Consider the following 20,062-nt stretch of genomic DNA (forward strand, 5'->3'; position numbering starts at 1 on the left):
TAGCCTTACATTCTCCTGCAAAATGTCTTGATAAACTTGGGATCTCATTTTTCCATCTGATAGCAAGCTGTTCAGGCCCTGAGGCAGCAGAGCAGCCCCAAACCATGATGCTCCCTCCACCATACTTTACAGTTGGGATGAGGTTTGATGTTGGTGTGCTGTGTCTTTTTTTCTCCACACATAGTGTTGTGTGTTCCTTCCTTCCAAACAACTCAACTTTAGTTTAATCTGTCCACATAATATTTTGCCAGTAGCGCTGTGGAACATCCAGGTGCTCTTTTTGAATACTTCAGACATGCAGCAAAGTTTTTTTTGGACAGCAGTGGCTTCTTCCATGGTGTCCTCCCATGAACACCATTCTTGTTTAGTGTTTTACGTATCGTAGACTCATCAAAAGAGATGTTAGCGTGTTCCAGAGATTTCTGTAAGTCTTTAGCTGACACTCTAGGATTCTTCTTAACCTCATTGAGCATTCTGCACTGTGCAGTCATCTTTGCAGGACGACCACTCCTAAGGAGAGCAGCAACAGAGCTGAACTTTCTCCATTCATAGACAATTTGTCTTTCCGTGGACTGATGAACACCAAAGCTTTTAGAGATACTTTTGTAACCCTTTTCAGTTTTATGCAAGTCAACAATTCTTAATCTTTGGTCTTCTTAGATCTCATTTGTTCGAGGCAGGTTCACATCAGGCAATGCTTTTTGTGAATAGCAAACTCAAATGTTGTGAGTGTTTTTATAGGGCAGGGCAGCTCTAACCAACATCTCCAATCTCATCTCATTGATTGGACTCCAGGTTAGCTGACTCCTGACTCCAATTCATACTTTTCCCAACCTACACTGTGAATATTTAAATTATGTATTCAATATAGACAAGATAAATACAACATTTTTGTGTGTTATTAGCACACTGTGTTTGTCTATTGTGGTGACTTAGATGAAGATCAGATCAAATGTTATGACCAATTTGTGCATAAATCCAGGTAATTCCAAAGGGTTCACATACTTTCTCTTGCCACTGTAGCTTCATGGCTAGCTATTGAGACTCGGTTAGCCCATGCTGCAAGGTATAGGCTAACTTGGCTAGCTCTCTGAGAGGCAAGCTAACCTCACTAGCTTTCCCTCTCTGCAACATGGTAGCATTGCTTGCTCCCTTCTCTCGTATAGCTTAACCTATGTCTCCATCTCTTTCGGTCATCGGAGCACACTATCCAACTCTGCCCCCCACGCGATTTCCTTCAGCCAGCACTGGGCTAGCTACGGCACAACTTCACTATGAGGTAGCTGATAGCTAGCTAACGCCCCACTAGCCTCGCAGCTATGGCTTTCTAATGTTCTGATTATTGCTAGCTATTAGACGCAAGGCTTTTAACTAGCTAGCTTATAACGGCATTTACACAAACTACCGTTTGCTAGTCACCAGCTGCAAAGGCTTCTAACTAACTAGCCCTCGTAGCAAGCCTTGTTCCTCACAATGTTGTTTGGGTCTCCTCCATGTCTGCAAGCGAGCCACGGCCAGACTCAACATCGAGTGGCCGTCTCCCATTGGGACCTGTACGTTAAGGAACCTATACAACGGGAAGAGACTCCTGTCTCATACAGCCCTGGTAAACAACTGCTCCCCACGATACCAGCTTGCCTCAGGGAAGCTACGAGCTTGTGGGACAGACCCCTCAATAGCAAAATCCTTGCTAGGGGCACCCCGAGCCTGGACATGCACAATATGGAGGAATCTGGGTTTGGCAACACTCCCACGGTGGAGCTGTCGCTGGCTCACCACCTCAGCCCCTCACGCCATGCTACTAACGACACCGGCACCTCACTCCCTAGAAAGATGGAGAGCTTTACTGCCTCCATTTTTAAGAAGACATACAAAGCCTCGGCCCAAGCAATCATAGCTCTCAATGTGACCTCTCTATTGTTGGCAACTGCCTTGGACACCTTAGATCCAGATGCTTGGGTGGAGAGCTGTATGATTACAGACCTAAACCTGTGCGCCTCCCGTAGTGCCATTTAAGGCTGTGGTCGTACCACGAGCCTAGCAGTGGTGGGAGAAAGAGCACTTTGGCTGAGCTTATCCAGTTTAACAGACAAATGTGCTTCAATCTATCGCTAGAGGACTCCTGATATCTCCAGGAGTTTGTGTTTTAATCTATTTTGTCTAGTACTGTCTTTTGCTAGCTTGACACATCAACCAGGATTAAGGGGTAGGGTAATTTGTGACTGTTGTTGTTTTGGTATTCAGTGGCTGTATTGAAGGGGGAGTGGTTTCTCCTTTCCTAGACAGTCAGCAATTAGTACCGGGAGGTGTGCTCTTCACCTCTGCTAGGCAATTAGCAATTAGTGTTAGTACTCCAGTCTCCTCTGTTTACTCAGCGGCAGCTGAAAGTGTCGGTCATGTCAGAGGCAGTCTCGTCGCCAAAATGAAGACGGTTCTGCCGAGTTGTTCTGCCGAGTTGTTCAAGGAAGGAAAGAGAGGAAGGCGCTCCACCACTCTTTCACTTGAGTATCTTACATAGTTATTTTCAGATCTCATTTTGGTCTTTTGTAGCTTTGGCAACTACTGTATGTGTCTGTTTTCTATACCTGTTCGCTCCTCTCCATGTAGGCTTTACAGATGCTCCCCACCCCTTGGCAAAAATCCTTCTAATTTTGTGTGTCCTACGCGCACAACCCATGTATAATTCCTGGTTTCCGGCAGCGTTTAAAACTTCCGATCTGTGGTCAAAAATGCGGACTTCATCTCAGCCTATGCTGCCCTTCAGTCTCTAAACATTTTGGGCCTGACGGAGACATGGATCACCCCAGAAAAAACGTATACTTCAGCTGCTCTCTCTTCATCTGACTACGTGTTTTCTCATAGACCAAAAGCATCTGGTTATTGCGGTGGTGGCACAGGACTACTCATTGCTCTTAAGTGGAGATTCTCTCTTTTCTCCCTCACTCACCTGCCCATCTCCTCATTTGAATTCCATACTGTCACTTGTCCACTCAAGTTAAAAATTGTCATCATCGCCCACCATGTGCCCTTGGAGTGATCCTCAACGAGCTTGACACCTTGATAAGCAAATTTCCTGGCAATGGCTCACCGCTCATCGTACTGGGTGACTTCAACATCCCGACGTCTGCCTTTGATTCATTTCTTTCCACCTCTTTGTTTCCCCTCTTTGCCTCTTTTTTACCTCACCCTTTCCCAGTCCCCGCCCACTCCCAAGGCAGGCAATACGCTTGACCTCATCTTTACTAGAGGCTGTTCGCCTACTAATCGCACTGCAACCCCCTTCCAGGTCTCTGATCACTACTTTGTTTCCTTTTCTGTCTCCCTCTCTTCCAACCCTGCTCACTCAGCCCCTTCCCAGATAATAATGCGCCGTCGCAATCTTTGCTCTCTCTCTCCCACTACGCTCCCCTCTTCAATCCTATCATCTCTCCCTTCTGCTAAATCCTTCTAACTCGAGGAAACTTTTCCACCTTCTCCTCCCTCCTTAATCCTCCACCCCTTCCCTCCTCCCTCTGCGTATGGCTTTGTCAACCACTTTGAAAAGAAGGTTGACAACATCCACTCCTCATTCACTCAGCCTATTGAGTCCACTGGTCCCACTCACACAGAACTACCCTACGCCTTGACCTCTTTTTCCGTCTCCCTCCAGATAAAATCCTACGAATAGTGAGGTCTGGCCGCCCAGCTTCTCCTGAACATCTCTGGAGACCTCCCATTCCTCACTCCCCTCCTCAAGAAACCAACACTCGACCCTTCTGACGTCAAAAACTACAGGACCTTTCTTTCCAAAACACTTGAGCGTGCTGTCTCTGACCAACTTTCTCGCTATCTCTCTCAGAACGATCTTGTTGACCCTAACCATTCAGGCTTCAAGATGGGTCACTCAACCGATACTGCTCTCCTCTCCACACTGCCAAAGCTTACTCTCTCTCCTCTGTTGTCATTCTCCTAGACCTGTCCCCCTCCATTGACACCGTGAAACATCAGATCCTCCTCTCCAACCTCTCAGGGCTGATTGTCTCAGGCTCTGCACACTCTTGGATTGCATCCTACCTGGCAGGCTGCTCCTACCAGGTGATGTGGAGAGGATCTATGTCTGCAACACGTACTCTCACTACTGGTGTCCCCCGTGGCTCGGTTCTAGGACCTTTCCTCTTCTCTCAATTCACTCGGCACTGTCATATCCTCACATGGTCTGTCCTATCATTGCTATGCAGATGGCACTCAACTACTTTTCTCCTTCCCCCCTTCTGACAGCCAGGTGGTGACATGCATCTCTGCGTGCCTGGCAGATATCTCAGCTTGGATCACCACCTCAATCTCGACAAGACGGAGCTGCTCTTCCTCCTGGGGAAGGCCTGCCCGCTCCAAGTCCTCTCCATCGCGTTTGACAACTCCACACTGTCCCCCTTCCAGAGTGCAAAGAACCTTGGCATGACCCTGGACAACACCCTGTCGTTTTCTGCAAACATCAAAGCAGTGACTTGCCCTGCAGGTTCATGCTCTACAGCATCCGTAGAGTACGAACTTACCTCACACAGGAAGCGGCGCAGGTCCTAATCCAGGCACTTGTTATCTCCTGTCTGGACTACTACAACTCGCTGTTGGCTGGGCTCCCAGCTTGTGCCATCAAACCCCTGCAACTTATTCATAACGCTGCACCCTGCCTGGTGTTCAACCTTCCCAAGTTCTCCCATGTCACCCCGCTCCTCCGCATGCTCCACTGGCTTCCAGTCAAAGCTTGCCTCCACTACAAGGCCATGGTACTTGCCTACGGAGCAGCAAGAGGAACTGCCCTTCCCTACCTTCAGGCTAGGTTCAAACCTACACCCCGACCCGAGTACTTCGTTCTACCACCTCTGGTCCCTTGGCCCTCCCACCCATATGGGAGGGTAGCTCCTGCACAATCCAGTCAAAGCTCCTCTCTGTCCTGGCACCCCAATGGTGGAACCAGCTTCCCCCTGAAGCTAGGACAAAGAGTCCCTGCCCATCTTCCCGAAAACCTACCTCTTCAAAGAGTATTTTAAATAATCCCACAACACCCCCACCTCACACCCACTCCTAACCCCTTGCCTTTCGGCAACTAACACTCACACTTTAATTTTTTCTCCCCTACTAGCACTGACTTTGCTTATAGCTACTTTATTGAGGAAAATGTACTTACTATGACTGATATGTGGTTGTCCCACCTAGCTATCTTAAGTTGAATGCACTATCTGGAAAAGAGAGTCTGCTAAATGAGACAAATGAACAACATTTCTTTAAAGAAAAAGTGAACCTCCTGGATGCCCCTGTGACACCCAATGAGTTGTTCGGGCCCACTGTCCCTGCCATGTGGCAGAGGTGTAACATACTCAACACAGAAATAAAGGTTAAATAAAACATTTAAAAATTAAAAAGAAAGCAAAAGTCATTAGCTCATGCCTCTCACCCCAGTCTCACAGCTGGGAGGGGGCAACAGCTGAACTGATTTCCTCGGCAACGCAGCAGTCTGCCAAGACTCAGGCTAGGCCCCTGAACCAGACCATTTCACACTTGAAATGAGACGTTTGGAACAGCTTTGAAATTTGATGTTTGGAGAACGTGGATGAACGTCTAATTCTGCAGTGAGACTGTGAGATCTTGTTGCCTGACAGGAATGCGACGCAATAATGTAATACAATTACAAATTTGAACTTATCTTTTAACAATTTTCTTTCTCAATACGGTAGTGTTATCTGGTAGGGCATTGAACAAGAACTATCGACTTGAAAATGCAAACTGAAGTTTTGTATTTAAATTTGGTCATTGATTATGTTCACATAAATATAATATTGTTAATGAATGATTAATTCATCATTATCAAATTAGATTTTTTTAGCAGCTATATATATATATATCCATAAATGAAGGCTCCGAATCTGCAGTATAAATAATAAAATATAGCTCCGGTAGTATGGGTCATATTTGAACAGTTTGGGCAGGGGTCTCCAACATTTCTTTCATAAACACTTTTTTTCTCACCAGTTACTCATATTCAGCCTGCGTATTTAGTTATTGTGTAGGGCAAATTTGATGAATAGAAACAAAGACCACACATTTTGAACAAAAAACATTCTACTGTAGTCTACCTTGAGAATCTTGCCTTTTTTAAGGGGTTTTACATTTATACAAATCTGTAGCCTGCATGAAGGACTCGGCTACGAAATTGTCGTTCTGTTTACTAGTGGCCTTTTGAACAACAACCACCCACAGTGAGTAGGCTACATACTACAGGAAAGTATGAGGAATAGGAAGTGTGCTCTAAGCAAACACATTAACTGACCATTCTGCTTTTCCTTCGACGAACTTTTTTTTGCGCTGTCATCATGAAATACATTTAAAAAATATATATATGTACTTGTCTCAGCAGCATACATATTTGATGCAACAAGGGTAGAAATGGCTTATTGGATCAGTATTACTTACCAAGCCAGGCAGAGCTTTTTTATCGAAACACAAATATCCTGTGCTTTCTCATTTTGTGCATTGGCGCATACATACAGCTTGGCTGCATTGTAACCGCAAAGCGGCCAAGGTGCGCTGCTGCGCTCACATATGGGACTCAACAAGGTCTGTTACTTTTATGTAACTGAATGATAACATTTTAACAACGTGATTTAACCGATTTAAATGGGGAAAATGGATGCCAAAAATGCTGAATGGTGTTAGATGCTAAATATTTAACCAGTGGAGGATACTCAGAGGAGGAAGGAGAGGACCATCCTCCACAGTGAACTTCATAAAAATAAAAATAGATTTTTAGATAAAACTATACTAAATCTATTCACGTGTCACCAAATAATTGATTAAAACACACTGTTTTGCAGTAAAGGTCTACAGTAGCCTCAAAAGCACTCTGTATATGGTGACAATGATGTAGGCTGTGTGTAGCGGTTATGATATTGTTTGGCTTGGAAAGTTTATTTCGCCTGGTCACTTACAGCTGATGTGTTGTGCATTGAAGTCCACAAGCTAAGGGAAAATGTGAGAGGAGGAGAGCACGCATAGTGGCAGCTATGAAAGTTAACTGTGTTTATGTGTGATCAGGGGTATATGAATTTTGCCAATTCTGTTGAAAAACATTTATTAACATTTATTAAACAGAAGTAAAACAAACTAAATGGGGATGAACATACCTGAATTTGTCCAATAGAAACTTTTGTTTGCAACTGTTGGACTAATGATTACACCCTAGATCAGCTAGATGCAGGCAAGAGTGTGATGGGTATATGGCAAATTTGAGTATTGTGTAGTAGCCTGAAACTATCAATGTTACTTTGAACTGAGTGTAATAGAAAAGGCCATGCTCGTGAAAACATTTAATTGTCCTCCCTCATCTTAAATGGCACGGACCACCACTGTATTTCACATATTTCAATCATGTCATATTAGGCCTACTGATTATTTCGAACCATCTACTTGTTAGCTACTCAATGACAGCCCGCAAACTACCGGACATGCAGTTTTCAGCTAAGCGCAACCGTTTTGTAGGCTGCGGTTTCCACTCGCTATTTGCATTAGAGGTCATATTCAGTCATATTCATGTGAAGCTTTGAGAGGATCTCGTGTTAAATGCTGTAGAAGTAATGTGGCTACAGGTTCATCTGCCTCACCTGAACCCCATTCTGGTGGGAAGCTGCTATAGACCACCAAGTGCTAACAGTCAGTATCTGGATAATATGTGTGAAATGTTTGATAATGTATGTGATATCAACTGAGAGGTATATTTTCTGGATGACCTAAATATTGACTGGCTTGCATCAAGCTGCCCACTCAAGAAAAAGCTTAAAACTGAACCAGTGCCTGCAACCTGGTTCAGGTTCTCAGTCCACCTACCAGGTTATTTACAAACAGCACAGGAATGAAATCATCATGTATTTATCACATCTTTACTAATGCTACAGAAATGTGCTCTAAAGCAGTATCCAGATCCATCGGATGTAGTGATCACAGTATAGTAGCCATATCTAGGAAAACCAAAGTTCCAAAGGCTTGGCCTAATGTAGTGTACAAGAGGTCATGTAATACGTTTTGTAGGGATTCCTATGTTGAAGATGTGAAGAATATTTCCTGGTCTGTGGTGTGTAATGAGGACCAACCAGACGCTGCACTTGACACATTTATGAAATGTCTTATTCCAGTTACTAATAAGCATGACTAAAAACTAAGGCAGCAGCTAATGGGGTTCCACAATAAATACTAAAACTCAGAGTCTGTGCTACAGCAAAGCCTAATCAGAATGTGTGCATCACGGTTCTTGCAGGCAAAGTGAAACGATACAATGAATTTGCTCATGGTGCACGCGGCTCAAATGATATGTCACAACACCACTGGACCAACACAATCGGACATGAAACAACGATACCAATGCAACGGCACAACTAAATAGATTAAAAAAAAGATACATTTTAAACACCAGTGGTCCAACTAGTGCTTTCTAACTGCACGGAACCAACTTCTCTGTTTGTTCCATTTCTCAGGCACCTATGCCAAATGATTAGGATTACTGCACGGCAGTTGTTTCCTTCTTCCTCCGGCTATATTGCCTGACTTCCCGAGAGAGCCCACTTCCCGCATCTATGCGGACTGACTTGCTGCATCCTGGTAGAAGCTACGACCCTGTGAGAGCCATGGGGGGTGGGAGAGCTGACACACCCATGAAAATAGGGTGACGCCGTGTTATTTTCCTCCTATGTTGGCTACCCTCTCTTTTCCGTCGACACAGAGCAAGTGAATAGGGCCCGGGACTCTTGGAAGAGCTTGTGCACGCTCTCTGTGTTACAGTTGGGTTTTTCTTGGTAAGTGGTATGACGAAATACTTTGTTCTGGCCTACACTCTGTTTTCCATGGTCTTATGCTCCTTGCGAAACCTTTTTGGGCAGAGAGAAGGTTTCGTCATTGTTAAAGTCCTGTAGACGCTTTTTTTGGCCTGCCAAGGCCCCTACAGTAGTAGAGTTTATTCATGTAATGTTGTTCCTAGGAGGGCACATCGCTTACACCCAGTCTCTAAGTCTTAGCTTGTCCTGGGACATGTTTATTGTGCTCAATATACTTTCACAGCAGCTACTAGCCACTGATAAGCGTGGAGGTGTAATATTCCTCCATATTTTGCCTTGCTACTGCCCTTGGCATCCTTAAGCGAGTGTGTGGACTGTGCTCTACCAGCCACTGTTCACGCCCGCAGTCTCTGCCCAGGTTTTTTTTCAGATAAATGTACCTTAACCCATCCTTGTGCCCAGGTCAACTTTTTCTCATTGTTGCACTTTGGAGCCCATGGCTTTTCGTCTGTTGCTTTCCCCAGAAGTGCGTAGCCGTCATTGTCCAGTACATGGGTTGCGCATCTACTTGAATTGAACGAGAGGTCATGTAAGGGGTGTTATGCGCTTCACTCATTAGGCAACTACCCTCGAAAGAGGATGGGCTCTTCTCCGACGATATCCTACCCGATTATGGGGACTATTATATTGATTTATGATGGCGATTATGACAGCCTTCGGAGGGGCCTGAAAGGGCCTTTATCTACAGAGGCTTTTACCTCTTGGGCTCTGGTTTTGGGATATACACTATATATGCAAAGTATGTGGATTCGGCTATTTCAGCCACACCCGTTGCTGACCGCTATATAAAACTGAGCACACAGCCATGCAATCTCCATAGACAAACACTGGCAGTAGAATGGCCTTGCTGAAGAGCTCAGTGACTTTCAACGTGGCATCTTTCAAACAAGTTAGTTTGTCAAATTTCTGCCCTGCTAGAGCTGCCCCGGTCAACTGTAAGTGCTGTTATTGTGAAGTAGAAACGTTTAGGAGCAACAACGGCTGAGCAGCAAAGTGGTAGGCCACACAAGCTCACAGAACAGGATAGCTGAGTGCTGAAGCATGTAGCGCGTAAAAATCGTCTGTCCTCGGTTGCAATACTCACTACCGAGTCCCAAAATGCTTCTGGAAGCAATGTCAGCACAACAACTGTTCGTCGGGAGCTTCATGAAATGGGTTTCCATCTCCGAGCAGCTGCACAGAAGGCGTAAGATCACCATGCGCAATGCCAAGCTTCGGCTGGAGTGGTGTAAAGCTCGCGGCCATTGGACTCTGTAGCAGTGGAAACGCGTTCTCTGGAGTGATGAATCTCTCGTTACCATCTGGCAGTCTGACGGATGAATCTGCGTTTGGCAGATGCCAGGAGAATGCTACCTGCCCCAATGCATAGTACCAACTGTAAAGTTTGGTGGAGGAGAAATAATGGTCTGGGACTGTTTTCCATGGTTCGGGCTAGGCCCCTTAGTTCCAGTGAAGGGAAATCTTAACGCTACAGCATACAATTCTATACAATTCTGCGCTTCCGATTTTGTGGCAACAGTTTGGAGAAAGCCCTTTCCTGTTTCAGCATAATAATGCCACTGTGCGCAAAGAAAGGTCCATACAGAAATGGTTTGTCGAGATCGGTGTGGAAGAACTAGCTTGGCGTGCACAGAGCCCTGATCTCAACCTCGTTGAACACCATTGGGATGAATTGGAACGCCGAATGTGAGCCAGGCCTAGTTTTCCCAACATCAGAGCCCGACCTCACTAATGCTCTTGTGGCTAAATGGAAGCAAGCCCTGCAGCAATGTTCCAACATCTAGTGGAAAGCCTTCCCAAAAGAGTGGAGGCTGTTATAGCAGCAAAGGGGGGACCAACTCTATATTATTGGCAATGAATTTTGGAATGAGATGTTCGACGAGCTGGTGTCCACATACTTTTGGTCATGTAGTGTATCTTATTAAACTGAGATGTTGTGTGCCACGTATTGGGCTTCCCCTCACTTTGTTATGATGTTTTTCCCGACAGGTTGTTTCTGCACCTTCTTGGTTCTGATGTTGCACCTTCTCGGTTCTGACTACCCTAGGTTTTGGAGAGCATGTTTTGCAGTACGGGAGTTGGCCATATCCCCATATGTGATCTATCAAAACAAGTATTTGAAAGAGAACTTCAAGTACTTTCGAGTGAGATGTATCACCACATTCCCCTGCTCGCAAGAGCGCAAGGAAGAGAGTCAAACAGACTGGATGAGATCTTTATGGTCAGGGCCCTCCGCAAGGCTCACAAAATCATTTTAGACTCAAGCGACCCCCTGTACCCGGACTTTTGGACTACTCCCCTCTGGACGCAGGTATAGGGCACCCCTCAGCAGAAAAAACAGAACTAGACAATAATTTGTGCCAGGTGTGATATCCCTCCTGAATAGCTCGGGTTAATGTTCCTGTCGACCCAGTAAGGCCAGCAGGCTAGTCTCGTTTCATTGCTATGTAACTGTTATGAAAAGTGTATTGTTAATTTGTTTTGTATTTAAACGCCACTTTAAAAGTGTACATGAGACTGCAACAAAATTTCCCCGTGGGGACAATAAAGTCAGTAAGTAAGTGAGAATGACAAGAAGGTTGGAGTGTGGCTCCTTTATAAGGAGATGAGGGTCTCACCTCATTCACCACTATACCTGTCTGTCTCCAACAGACACTTTTGATAGGTCCTTCCGAGAGTATTGGTGATCCTGGCGATCCCCATATGTGATACATCTCACTCACATTATCAGAGAACTGGGGTTATAAAAGTAACCTTAAGTTTTAGTTTTCTGTTGACAAACGGTTTTTAAATGTTTTGCTAAGGCGTGTCCTAATGAACATGACATGTGTCAGACACACTCGGAGTGATGTATGTCCTAACATTAACACCATAAGTCACAGTCCTCTTTTCTATTGACCGAGTCAATTGGTTGGAGCTCATTTGGGAGATGTTGATGAGGCTGATGTGAGGTCAGACAGACAGACCACAGAGTGGCAGCAGGCAGGAAAAAGCAAATGTCTGTTTGGAGGGTCATTTGTCAATGGCAGAGCCTCTCCTCCCCCTCATCTCTCTTCCTGCCCTTCTCTTGGCCTTATTTAGCCTCTACGTGTCACACTGGGGTCAGGGTGAACACACACTCTCACACACACACAAACACAGGTACACAGGTACACACACACACACACACACACACACACACACACACACACACACACACACACACACACACACACACACACACACACACACACACACACACACACACACAGGCACACACACACACACACATTGTAGTAAAGCAGTGCAGAGCATCATAGAAATCATAGAATGAGTGAGGTGCCTTGAATGACTTCTCATTCTTTAGACCTCATTAGGCGCTGATGTATCTCCTCCTCCTCTCTCTCTCTCTCTCTCTCTTTCTCTCACGCTCTCTCTCTGTGTGTGTGTGTGTGTGTCAGCCAGACATGGGGACACCCGTCACATTCCACCAGCACAGAGAGCACAGGGGCTCCCAGAGCCCACTCAAGCAGGGGTCAAAGATGTATAAAAGATCACACACAGATAGCCACTGCGCACACACATAAACATCCATGCACACACCTCTCTCTGTATTTGATTAAATATAGCCTTGTGACACCTATCATTAGGTGCGCATACATTATGTAGTGCACTGACATTCATTTAGCCAGGTGGCCATGCTGTATTTATTTCTGATCCTATCACAGAATCCAAGCTCTGTAGTCCACATGGAAAAGCCGCTACTGTATGAAACAGTGAATATATATAACTTTAATAGTAAAACGTTTATATTCTTTCAATATTTTCAAATATTTTCCAACACGAAAATGTGTCACTGGTCATAAGCTTTCTTTACAGTTTGATTTCAATTCAAAATGTAGCCATGTCCACACAAAAGTGTAAAGTACACGCCAGTAAAGTAGTCTAGGTGCTTAATTTGAAATGGGGAAGGACTCATTTTAAAGAGTCTTCCATAGCTGTAATGCTGCCCTACATAATTCATATACTCCTGGGGAGAATTTCTCAGAGGAGATTTTTTCTTTTCTTATTTGATTCTCTTTCGATTTGATTCTCTTGAGAGAATCCAGAGCGAAGAAATATAGAAGGGGGATAATTTGGAATCTTTTTAATCTGTCTTGGATAAAGCATCTACAGTACCACGTTACCCACTTGTTTCAGGCTCTAGATCAGAGCACCTGCTAAGTTTTGAAAATGTAAATCTAATATATGTTATGTGAACTAAATGTAAATATGTATCATTCATTTATACTGAACAAAAATACATAAACGCAACATGCAACAACAACAAAAAAGAGTTCTGCTGAGTTACAGTTCATGAAAGGAAATAAGTCAATTGAAATAAATTCATTATGCCTTGATCTATTGATTTCACATGACTTGGCAGGGGCGCAGTCATGGGTGGGCCTGTGAGGGCATAGGCCCACCCACTTGGGAGCCAGGCCCATCCAATCAGAATGAGTTTTTTTCATACAAAAGGGCTTTTTTACAGACATACTCCTCAGCACCTGGGATATTTTATTTCAGCTCATGAAACATGGGACCAACACTTAACATGTTGCATTTATATATTTTTGTTCAGTTTAGTTTCTTGGTTGCTTTCCATGACTTTCCATTGTTGGAATGTTAGCCTCTTCTATCATCTCACTAAGAGAAGGTGTACATATGGTGTACTTTTCAGGGCCTAAAATTAGTGTACAGGTATCCTCAACTCGTGATATATGAAGGTTTTTATACCCAGCATCTGAGAAATGATCAATATACGCAACCTGATGTGTTGCTATTGACCATTTCGGTTTCCTTCAAATGCTAACCACCGTTTCCTGTTTCTCCCCCTCTCTCTTTCCAGACGTGAAGAACCTGGAGAACTTCCACCTGGTGGAGAGCGTCCAGGAGCAGGTGAACGCGGCCCTGCTGGACTACGTCATGTGCAACTACCCGCAGCAGACAGACAAGTTTGGCCAGCTGCTCCTGCGGCTGCCTGAGATCCGAGCCATCAGCCTCCAGGCCGAGGAGTACCTCTACTACAAGCACCTGAACGGAGACGTGCCCTGCAACAACCTGCTCATCGAGATGCTACACGCCAAGAGAGCCTGATGAGACTGCAGGCGGGACGCTGGACCCTGAACTAGTTTTTGCGGTTTTGTTTGTTGAGACTCCAGCCCTTACCCGACTCAGAACAAACTCTGCCCATGTTAGAGCTAGACTTTGTGATTCTGGGGCGGGAGGCATCAGTCCTTTTCCTTCATCGCAATGATCAACCATCCTTGGCACACAAACAGGAAAGAACACATGCAGAAACTGACACCCACACTTACAAATGCTGTGTACACACACACACACACACACACAGACACACACACACACACACACACAAATAAACAAACACATATGCAAAAGCACACACGTTCAAATTCATACAACATGCATATTACATATACACACACACACATCCCTTTACTTTAAGACAGGTGTGTCTGGGGCCCTGGGTAAAGCTGTGAGAGACGGAGAGAAACGGCGAAAACATTTGAAAACTGTACATTGGACTCTGTACATGGGAGATCATTTTTTCCCCTGCTTTTAATAAAAACACAAACCATCAAGGTGATACAAGGACTAGCAGACTGTAACTAAAGTAACAAACAAGCAAACCATGAGTATTCTGCACCTCCCATACTGTTGAAGGGTTTTGAGCAATGAAGAGTGATATCTGTGATGAAGGTTTCAGAAGACAGCAGTGACTTTGGCCAAAGGCGTGTGGGTGGTTCGCTCTCTTTAGACTGGCCTATGCTTTTCAGTGTTGGTATTGTATTAGCTGACTGCATTGGGCTGACCAGAGCAGACTGTCAGCTGGACGAGAGTCTCTTTAGCCAGCGGCTTCAAAGAAGCTGCATGGCTAACAGGCCAGACAGACAGACAGCAACGAAGAACTGGTGAAAACGTCAGAACCGGACCAGAGACTCGTGTGCAGCCCCAGTCACCAAAAAACAGATGAACAAAATTAATTAAAACATGACAGGACAAAAGAAGAGAACAAAAAAAACTATTTTTGAAAACATTTGTTTTTTCCTCCTCTTGGTCATTCTGAGGCTCCTCTTTGTAAACCACCCTGTAACCACCCCCCAAAAAGGATCTCATATCAACAGTGTTTACCATTTACCTCAGTAAAATGTGTTTTACACACCATAGATAAGTTATTTGAATGTTCTACATGGAGTGTGCTCCCCCTCCCCCCAAAAAATATGTATCCCTTTCGTTAGAACTGGAAAGAAAGCATGATTCTAGATTTGAGAAACGCTGCCTTTTGTCCGAACAGACCAAAGCCTGCTGCAGAACAACATCAAACAAAAAAAGTAACAAAACCTTAAGTATCAGTATTATACATTTGTGATGTCACAGTTATGTGAGTCTTGCCTTATTTCATTACGATGCTAGCTAACCGTGCAGATGTGAATGAAAATATGTACAAATATATATATAAAGTATTAATGTAAAAAAATAAAAATAAGAATAATTCAAGTGGTGTTTACATTCAAGCGGTCCTGTGGGAGATAACTGTGACAAGGCAAATTGCAAAGCAATGATTTCCTAAAAAAACTAAAAACACAAAATTGATTCCTCTGGTTTGCTTTCTTTGGTGTGTACAGTGTTTAACTTTTTTCTTTGTTTCTTTGTCCAGTCCTTAATTATGTCGTGAGACACTAAAATCAAAAAGGAATCTCACTTAAAGACATTACATTTCTAACAGTTTTTCTGTTGGCATTCAAAAAATGTGCATATTGTGTTAGAGTTCAGTTTCAGACACTTGTTTTATTTAGAATTGTTTTTGTTTGTCAATGTTCTAGCTTTCAATGTATGTCACTGGTTACGCTTAACAATGAAAATAATTTATTGCGTCTTGGGGCTCTATTCAATCCGTAGGGCTGAAGATCCGCTTCATAGCGCAAATTAAATGAAAGGCAACGTTCCAGCGCTCGCGGAGACTGCATTCACGGTAAATGCTGCCTGTGTCGGCTCAATCTGAAATGACCTCTCAATTTTAACGCAGAACTTCCGCGATATTTCGGCGATACAGATTGAATCCAGCCCTGGGTTTTGTTCTTGTGTGTTATAAGCGCAAGGTGACAAAGCCAAATATATGTGTTTACTGTTGCATGTTTTTTTTTAAATGTATTGATGCAGTTCAGGAACAAAACAATTATCTTACAAATTATCGTCATTTTTTTAAAATTACATGTCTATGGGATACTGAGCTGTAAATTGGAAAAAAATATAAGTATTGTATTTAAGTTAATGGGTGTGATTGTTACTGTCCTTGCATCAGTTGTTTCTTATCATTGAATTTCAACTAGCTTCACATTTCAGCCCTGTTTGTTTGATACCAAAGACTGCATTTGTCCCGTGAGCTGTGGTTACCTGTGATGTGTCATAACTGAACGAACAAACAGCTTTCCCCCCCAGCCGTCCAGAAGTTTGGCATTCCGTAATGTCCGTTTGTGGAATTACATTGTTGTCTTACACAAATAATGCTCCAAACATTTGTGATACATATATATATATATACATATATATACACATACATGCATACATATATATATCAGTCCGCCTGTCTACATTTTGTAAGTCATCTACGTCAAAACGGATCAAGGGCTCGATTCAATCAGTAGCGCTGAAGACCTGCGCTACAGCACAATAGAAATTTAAAGGCATTGTTCCCGCAATCGTGGAGACTGCATTCACGGTAAACGCTGCAAATGTCAGCTGAATCGGAACCTTCAAATTTCAATTGCGCTACAGCGCTGCTCTTCAGCGTTATGGGTTGTATTGAGTCACAAGTATTTTTTACAGCATGGAACCTGTGCTCGTTCCTTCCTTTATAACGTACACTTCAACACCATCACATCATCCACCTCACATTCGTCTGTGATTCAAAAATATTTTTTGGTATCTACAGTACATACATTTCTGCTTTTGTAAATGTTAGTGGTTGGTTAAATAATTGATTCCGTATCGATTCTGAGCAGTGTGTTTTATAAAAGACAGAAAAAAAGCTATTTTGGCTAAACCTTTGGCTTTAAACCCCATGAAGTATTGTACTTTCTATTCTCGTCCCCTGCTTAACTATGGAAGCAAATTCATGCCAAAACAAATACAAATGTAGTCGCGATAGACGCACGTTATTACGAAATGCGATGCACTTTGGTGAAAACCCCCCACTGATATCGAAAAACAACAGTCCAAAATAAATTAATTTTTATGTTTTTATTTTGGCATGAATCCATTACAGTACTTAAGTGTGTGTATTGAATGACAATCTCTTTCAGTCCCCCATCTCATTCTGTGTGTTCTGGTAAAGTTCTACAGCTGCCTTGGAAGTACTCAAACACTCTCTCTCACAATCAGAAACACACTCACATACCCCCCCCCCCCCCATATTGACACCATGTCCTGCCACTTCCTGTTCTGGGGAGTTTCTTTCAAAGCTGATGGACTTTTTCTTCATATTTCAATAAATAATTATATGCCAACACCGCCTTGCTGTCACTTCCTGCAGGTGACTCTACCGTTCATTCATTTTTTACACAGAGTAATGTTAATTCAATCAGAATGCAACATGGTTCATTTAATGGGGAGGTTTTTAGTTGCATTCCCAGTCATTTTAAGCAAATATGCACCTTTATGTACAGTGAAAATGATTATTTTAACAGTGAAGAGTACTGTATGTTTATTTTAAACACATTTTTGGGGGGGAGACATTGAAATCACTATTCCATACTACTTGGTAAAAGAAAGTGCTGCCTTATTCTTTCGATATATGCATTTATACAGCCTTGAATTCTCTTACCTAATTAACAACACGTCCGTCATTCAACAAAACATTACAAAAAGTTACAAATTAAATGACATACTGTACAGAGACAATGCGGAATCAGTATAGAAAAAAAATATTGAAAAATTAACACCACCTCAAGAGACAAGCAGACAAAGAAGAAAAGAAACAGCAAAATGACAGAGAAGTAATGAGGGACACAGACGGGTTAGTCTATATATACAAGGCCGTAGGTTTTCTGGGGGTTAGGGTTTCGGGGAGGGAGAAACAAGACGTGAGCTCGACGTCCATCATGGGTACGTGAAGGCTACATCCACCTAGCATGGCCTCCATGGCTTTGGGAGGGTTATCCTGTCAAAAGAGGAAGAAGGCACAGTGAGTGGTGTGAGTGTGTGGTTAAAGGGAAAATCCACACCAAAAAAAATCAGCTTTTGGGATTTTTTTTCATTAGTCCATTGTTGATACAGCCTCATTTTTTTGGGAGCCATTTTTCAAGATGCATTTTGCATCAACATGATGATGTGGCCGGTGACGCTTTGCTTCTTGAAAGTCCAATATCATAAAAACTTGACTGCTGACATGCAAAACATTTTGTGACTGTATCAACAGACTAATTTAAAAAACACCAAACGATAGTTTGAGTGGATTTTCCCTTTAAGACACGGTTTTTAAAACAAAGCACCCCCTTACGCAAAAATGGACATATCTTTGTATACACATAAAGATACATAAATAACCTTCACTAAATTCTACTATTGTCATTATTAAAATGACTGATGTTGTATTAGCACACGTCATACATTGCAGTGCAATCTGACTGACGATTCCATGTGTCACTATTCAATTCTATCCGTCCCAATCAAATATACACATTAAATATTTATTAGTAGCTGTGGTTATAGCAATATTATTATTATTATCATTAGTACAATGAAATTGCATATGCTGGTCAAAAAGCACCTGTCTACTACCCCCCTTACTACTATGCAAACTAACTAACTCCCAGCTTTGCTTGCAGTGCTTGTTCTCTCTACTGTCTGTAAATGTATTAAACCTTTTTTTCACTCCCTGTGAATTTTTATAAATAATGTATATACATTTATACACAGGCACTAACAAGGGCAGCCTCAGGTAAAAAGACTCACAAATGCATGCTACTCGCATCCCTGAAGGTAGCAGTAGCAAAAACTCTAAGCTCCAACTCTAAGACAGGGAAAAAAATAAACAAACGAGTAGATAGCCAAAAGCAACAAAAATAAACCGTTTCCCTCTCTCTAACACGCACACACACCACCGTCCGTTTCTAACAACTGTCCCTCCCACCCTCAACGTCGAAACACCCCGGAGTTGTATCTTTGCTCAACCACTTAAGAATATGGCACCACATCATGCATGTTGGCTAGTTCTTCTCATATGTTCCCCGGCACCTCCACAACTCTAAGTCAACCAGAAGGGGCCGCAAGGAGAAAGGACTTGGTCTTCCTCCAAGAGTGAGAGATGATGCCACTCAACAGAAGAGAGACATTTGAAATAGACAGGGACGAGTGAAAATCCAGAGCAGTCATCTGGTCCTGCTTTCCCCAGCCTCCTCTATCTACCCTGGAGGCCCACAGGGCAGCCAAGCCACAACGTTTACAGGAGGGCTCCATTCTCGCTGTGTTACGCCACCCGCGTGGTATATCGCACTCTGCCCTGCCATGAAAAAGCCCCACAGTGGCATGGTCTACTAGTTGGTACATATGCAGTTTAGTGGATGTGTTAGCGCATAGTGGTGGCATGAGTTTCTCAGTGTTCTGTTGATGACAGATTGGATATCTTTGCGAGAAAAGTGCCTTAAAAGGGGCAATCTGCAGTTGCTACATCCATAAATGAATGATAATGTAACCATTGATTCTTGAAGAATATAACTTAGAAATGCCTCATGCGCTTAAGTTCAATAGTTGTACCCCATCAGAACCCAAAATATAAGCTTGTTATTTTGATATCATGGATGGTCAGTCCTTGCATCCATAGCTCTGTCTATGAATTTGAGAGTGGTTACATTTCTTCAGCCTAATCTTTTTACCGAAACAGTGGCAGGGAGGCCTTTTATTGTTTCAACTGCAGATTGCCCCTTAAAAGCCGCACTCTGTCGTAGCATTACAAGTTAGATACAAAATCGTGTCTCAAAGCAAACATTAAAAAAACTCTTCTCCCCCCCCTCCACCTCCAAAACAAAGTTGTGTAAAACAACATTACAGTACTGCTCCTCTAAATGAACAATCATGTCAGAAGCATTTTCTGAGTTACATATACTGTACCAGAAAACCACCAGATACAGTATATCTGGTAGAGGCTTTAATGTTTAAAAGAAAAT

General features: G+C 43.2%; 2 protein-coding genes across 3 annotated transcripts in view; one reads left to right on the forward strand and one right to left on the reverse strand.

Moving 5' to 3' along the window:
* The window catches only part of LOC139540679 (nuclear receptor subfamily 5 group A member 2-like), a 110,925-nt gene extending 93,521 nt beyond the window's left edge, over positions 1 to 17,404 (forward strand). The window contains exon 8 of the mRNA XM_071344531.1: positions 13,726 to 17,404. Within this exon, the coding sequence (XP_071200632.1) occupies positions 13,726 to 13,973 (248 nt within the window). The 3' untranslated portion in view covers positions 13,974 to 17,404. The remainder of the gene's footprint in view (positions 1 to 13,725) is intronic.
* A 74-nt stretch (positions 17,405 to 17,478) lies between these two features.
* LOC139540678 (adhesion G protein-coupled receptor D2) overlaps positions 17,479 to 20,062 on the reverse strand; it is a 143,630-nt gene continuing 141,046 nt past the window's right edge. For both annotated transcript variants that reach the window (XM_071344530.1, XM_071344529.1), the window contains one exon: positions 17,479 to 18,057. In XM_071344530.1, the coding sequence (XP_071200631.1) occupies positions 17,920 to 18,057 (138 nt within the window). In that variant the 3' untranslated portion in view covers positions 17,479 to 17,919. The remainder of the gene's footprint in view (positions 18,058 to 20,062) is intronic.

The sequence above is a fragment of the Salvelinus alpinus genome, chromosome 16 (assembly GCF_045679555.1).
Source record: "Salvelinus alpinus chromosome 16, SLU_Salpinus.1, whole genome shotgun sequence".
NCBI lineage: Eukaryota > Metazoa > Chordata > Actinopteri > Salmoniformes > Salmonidae > Salvelinus > Salvelinus alpinus.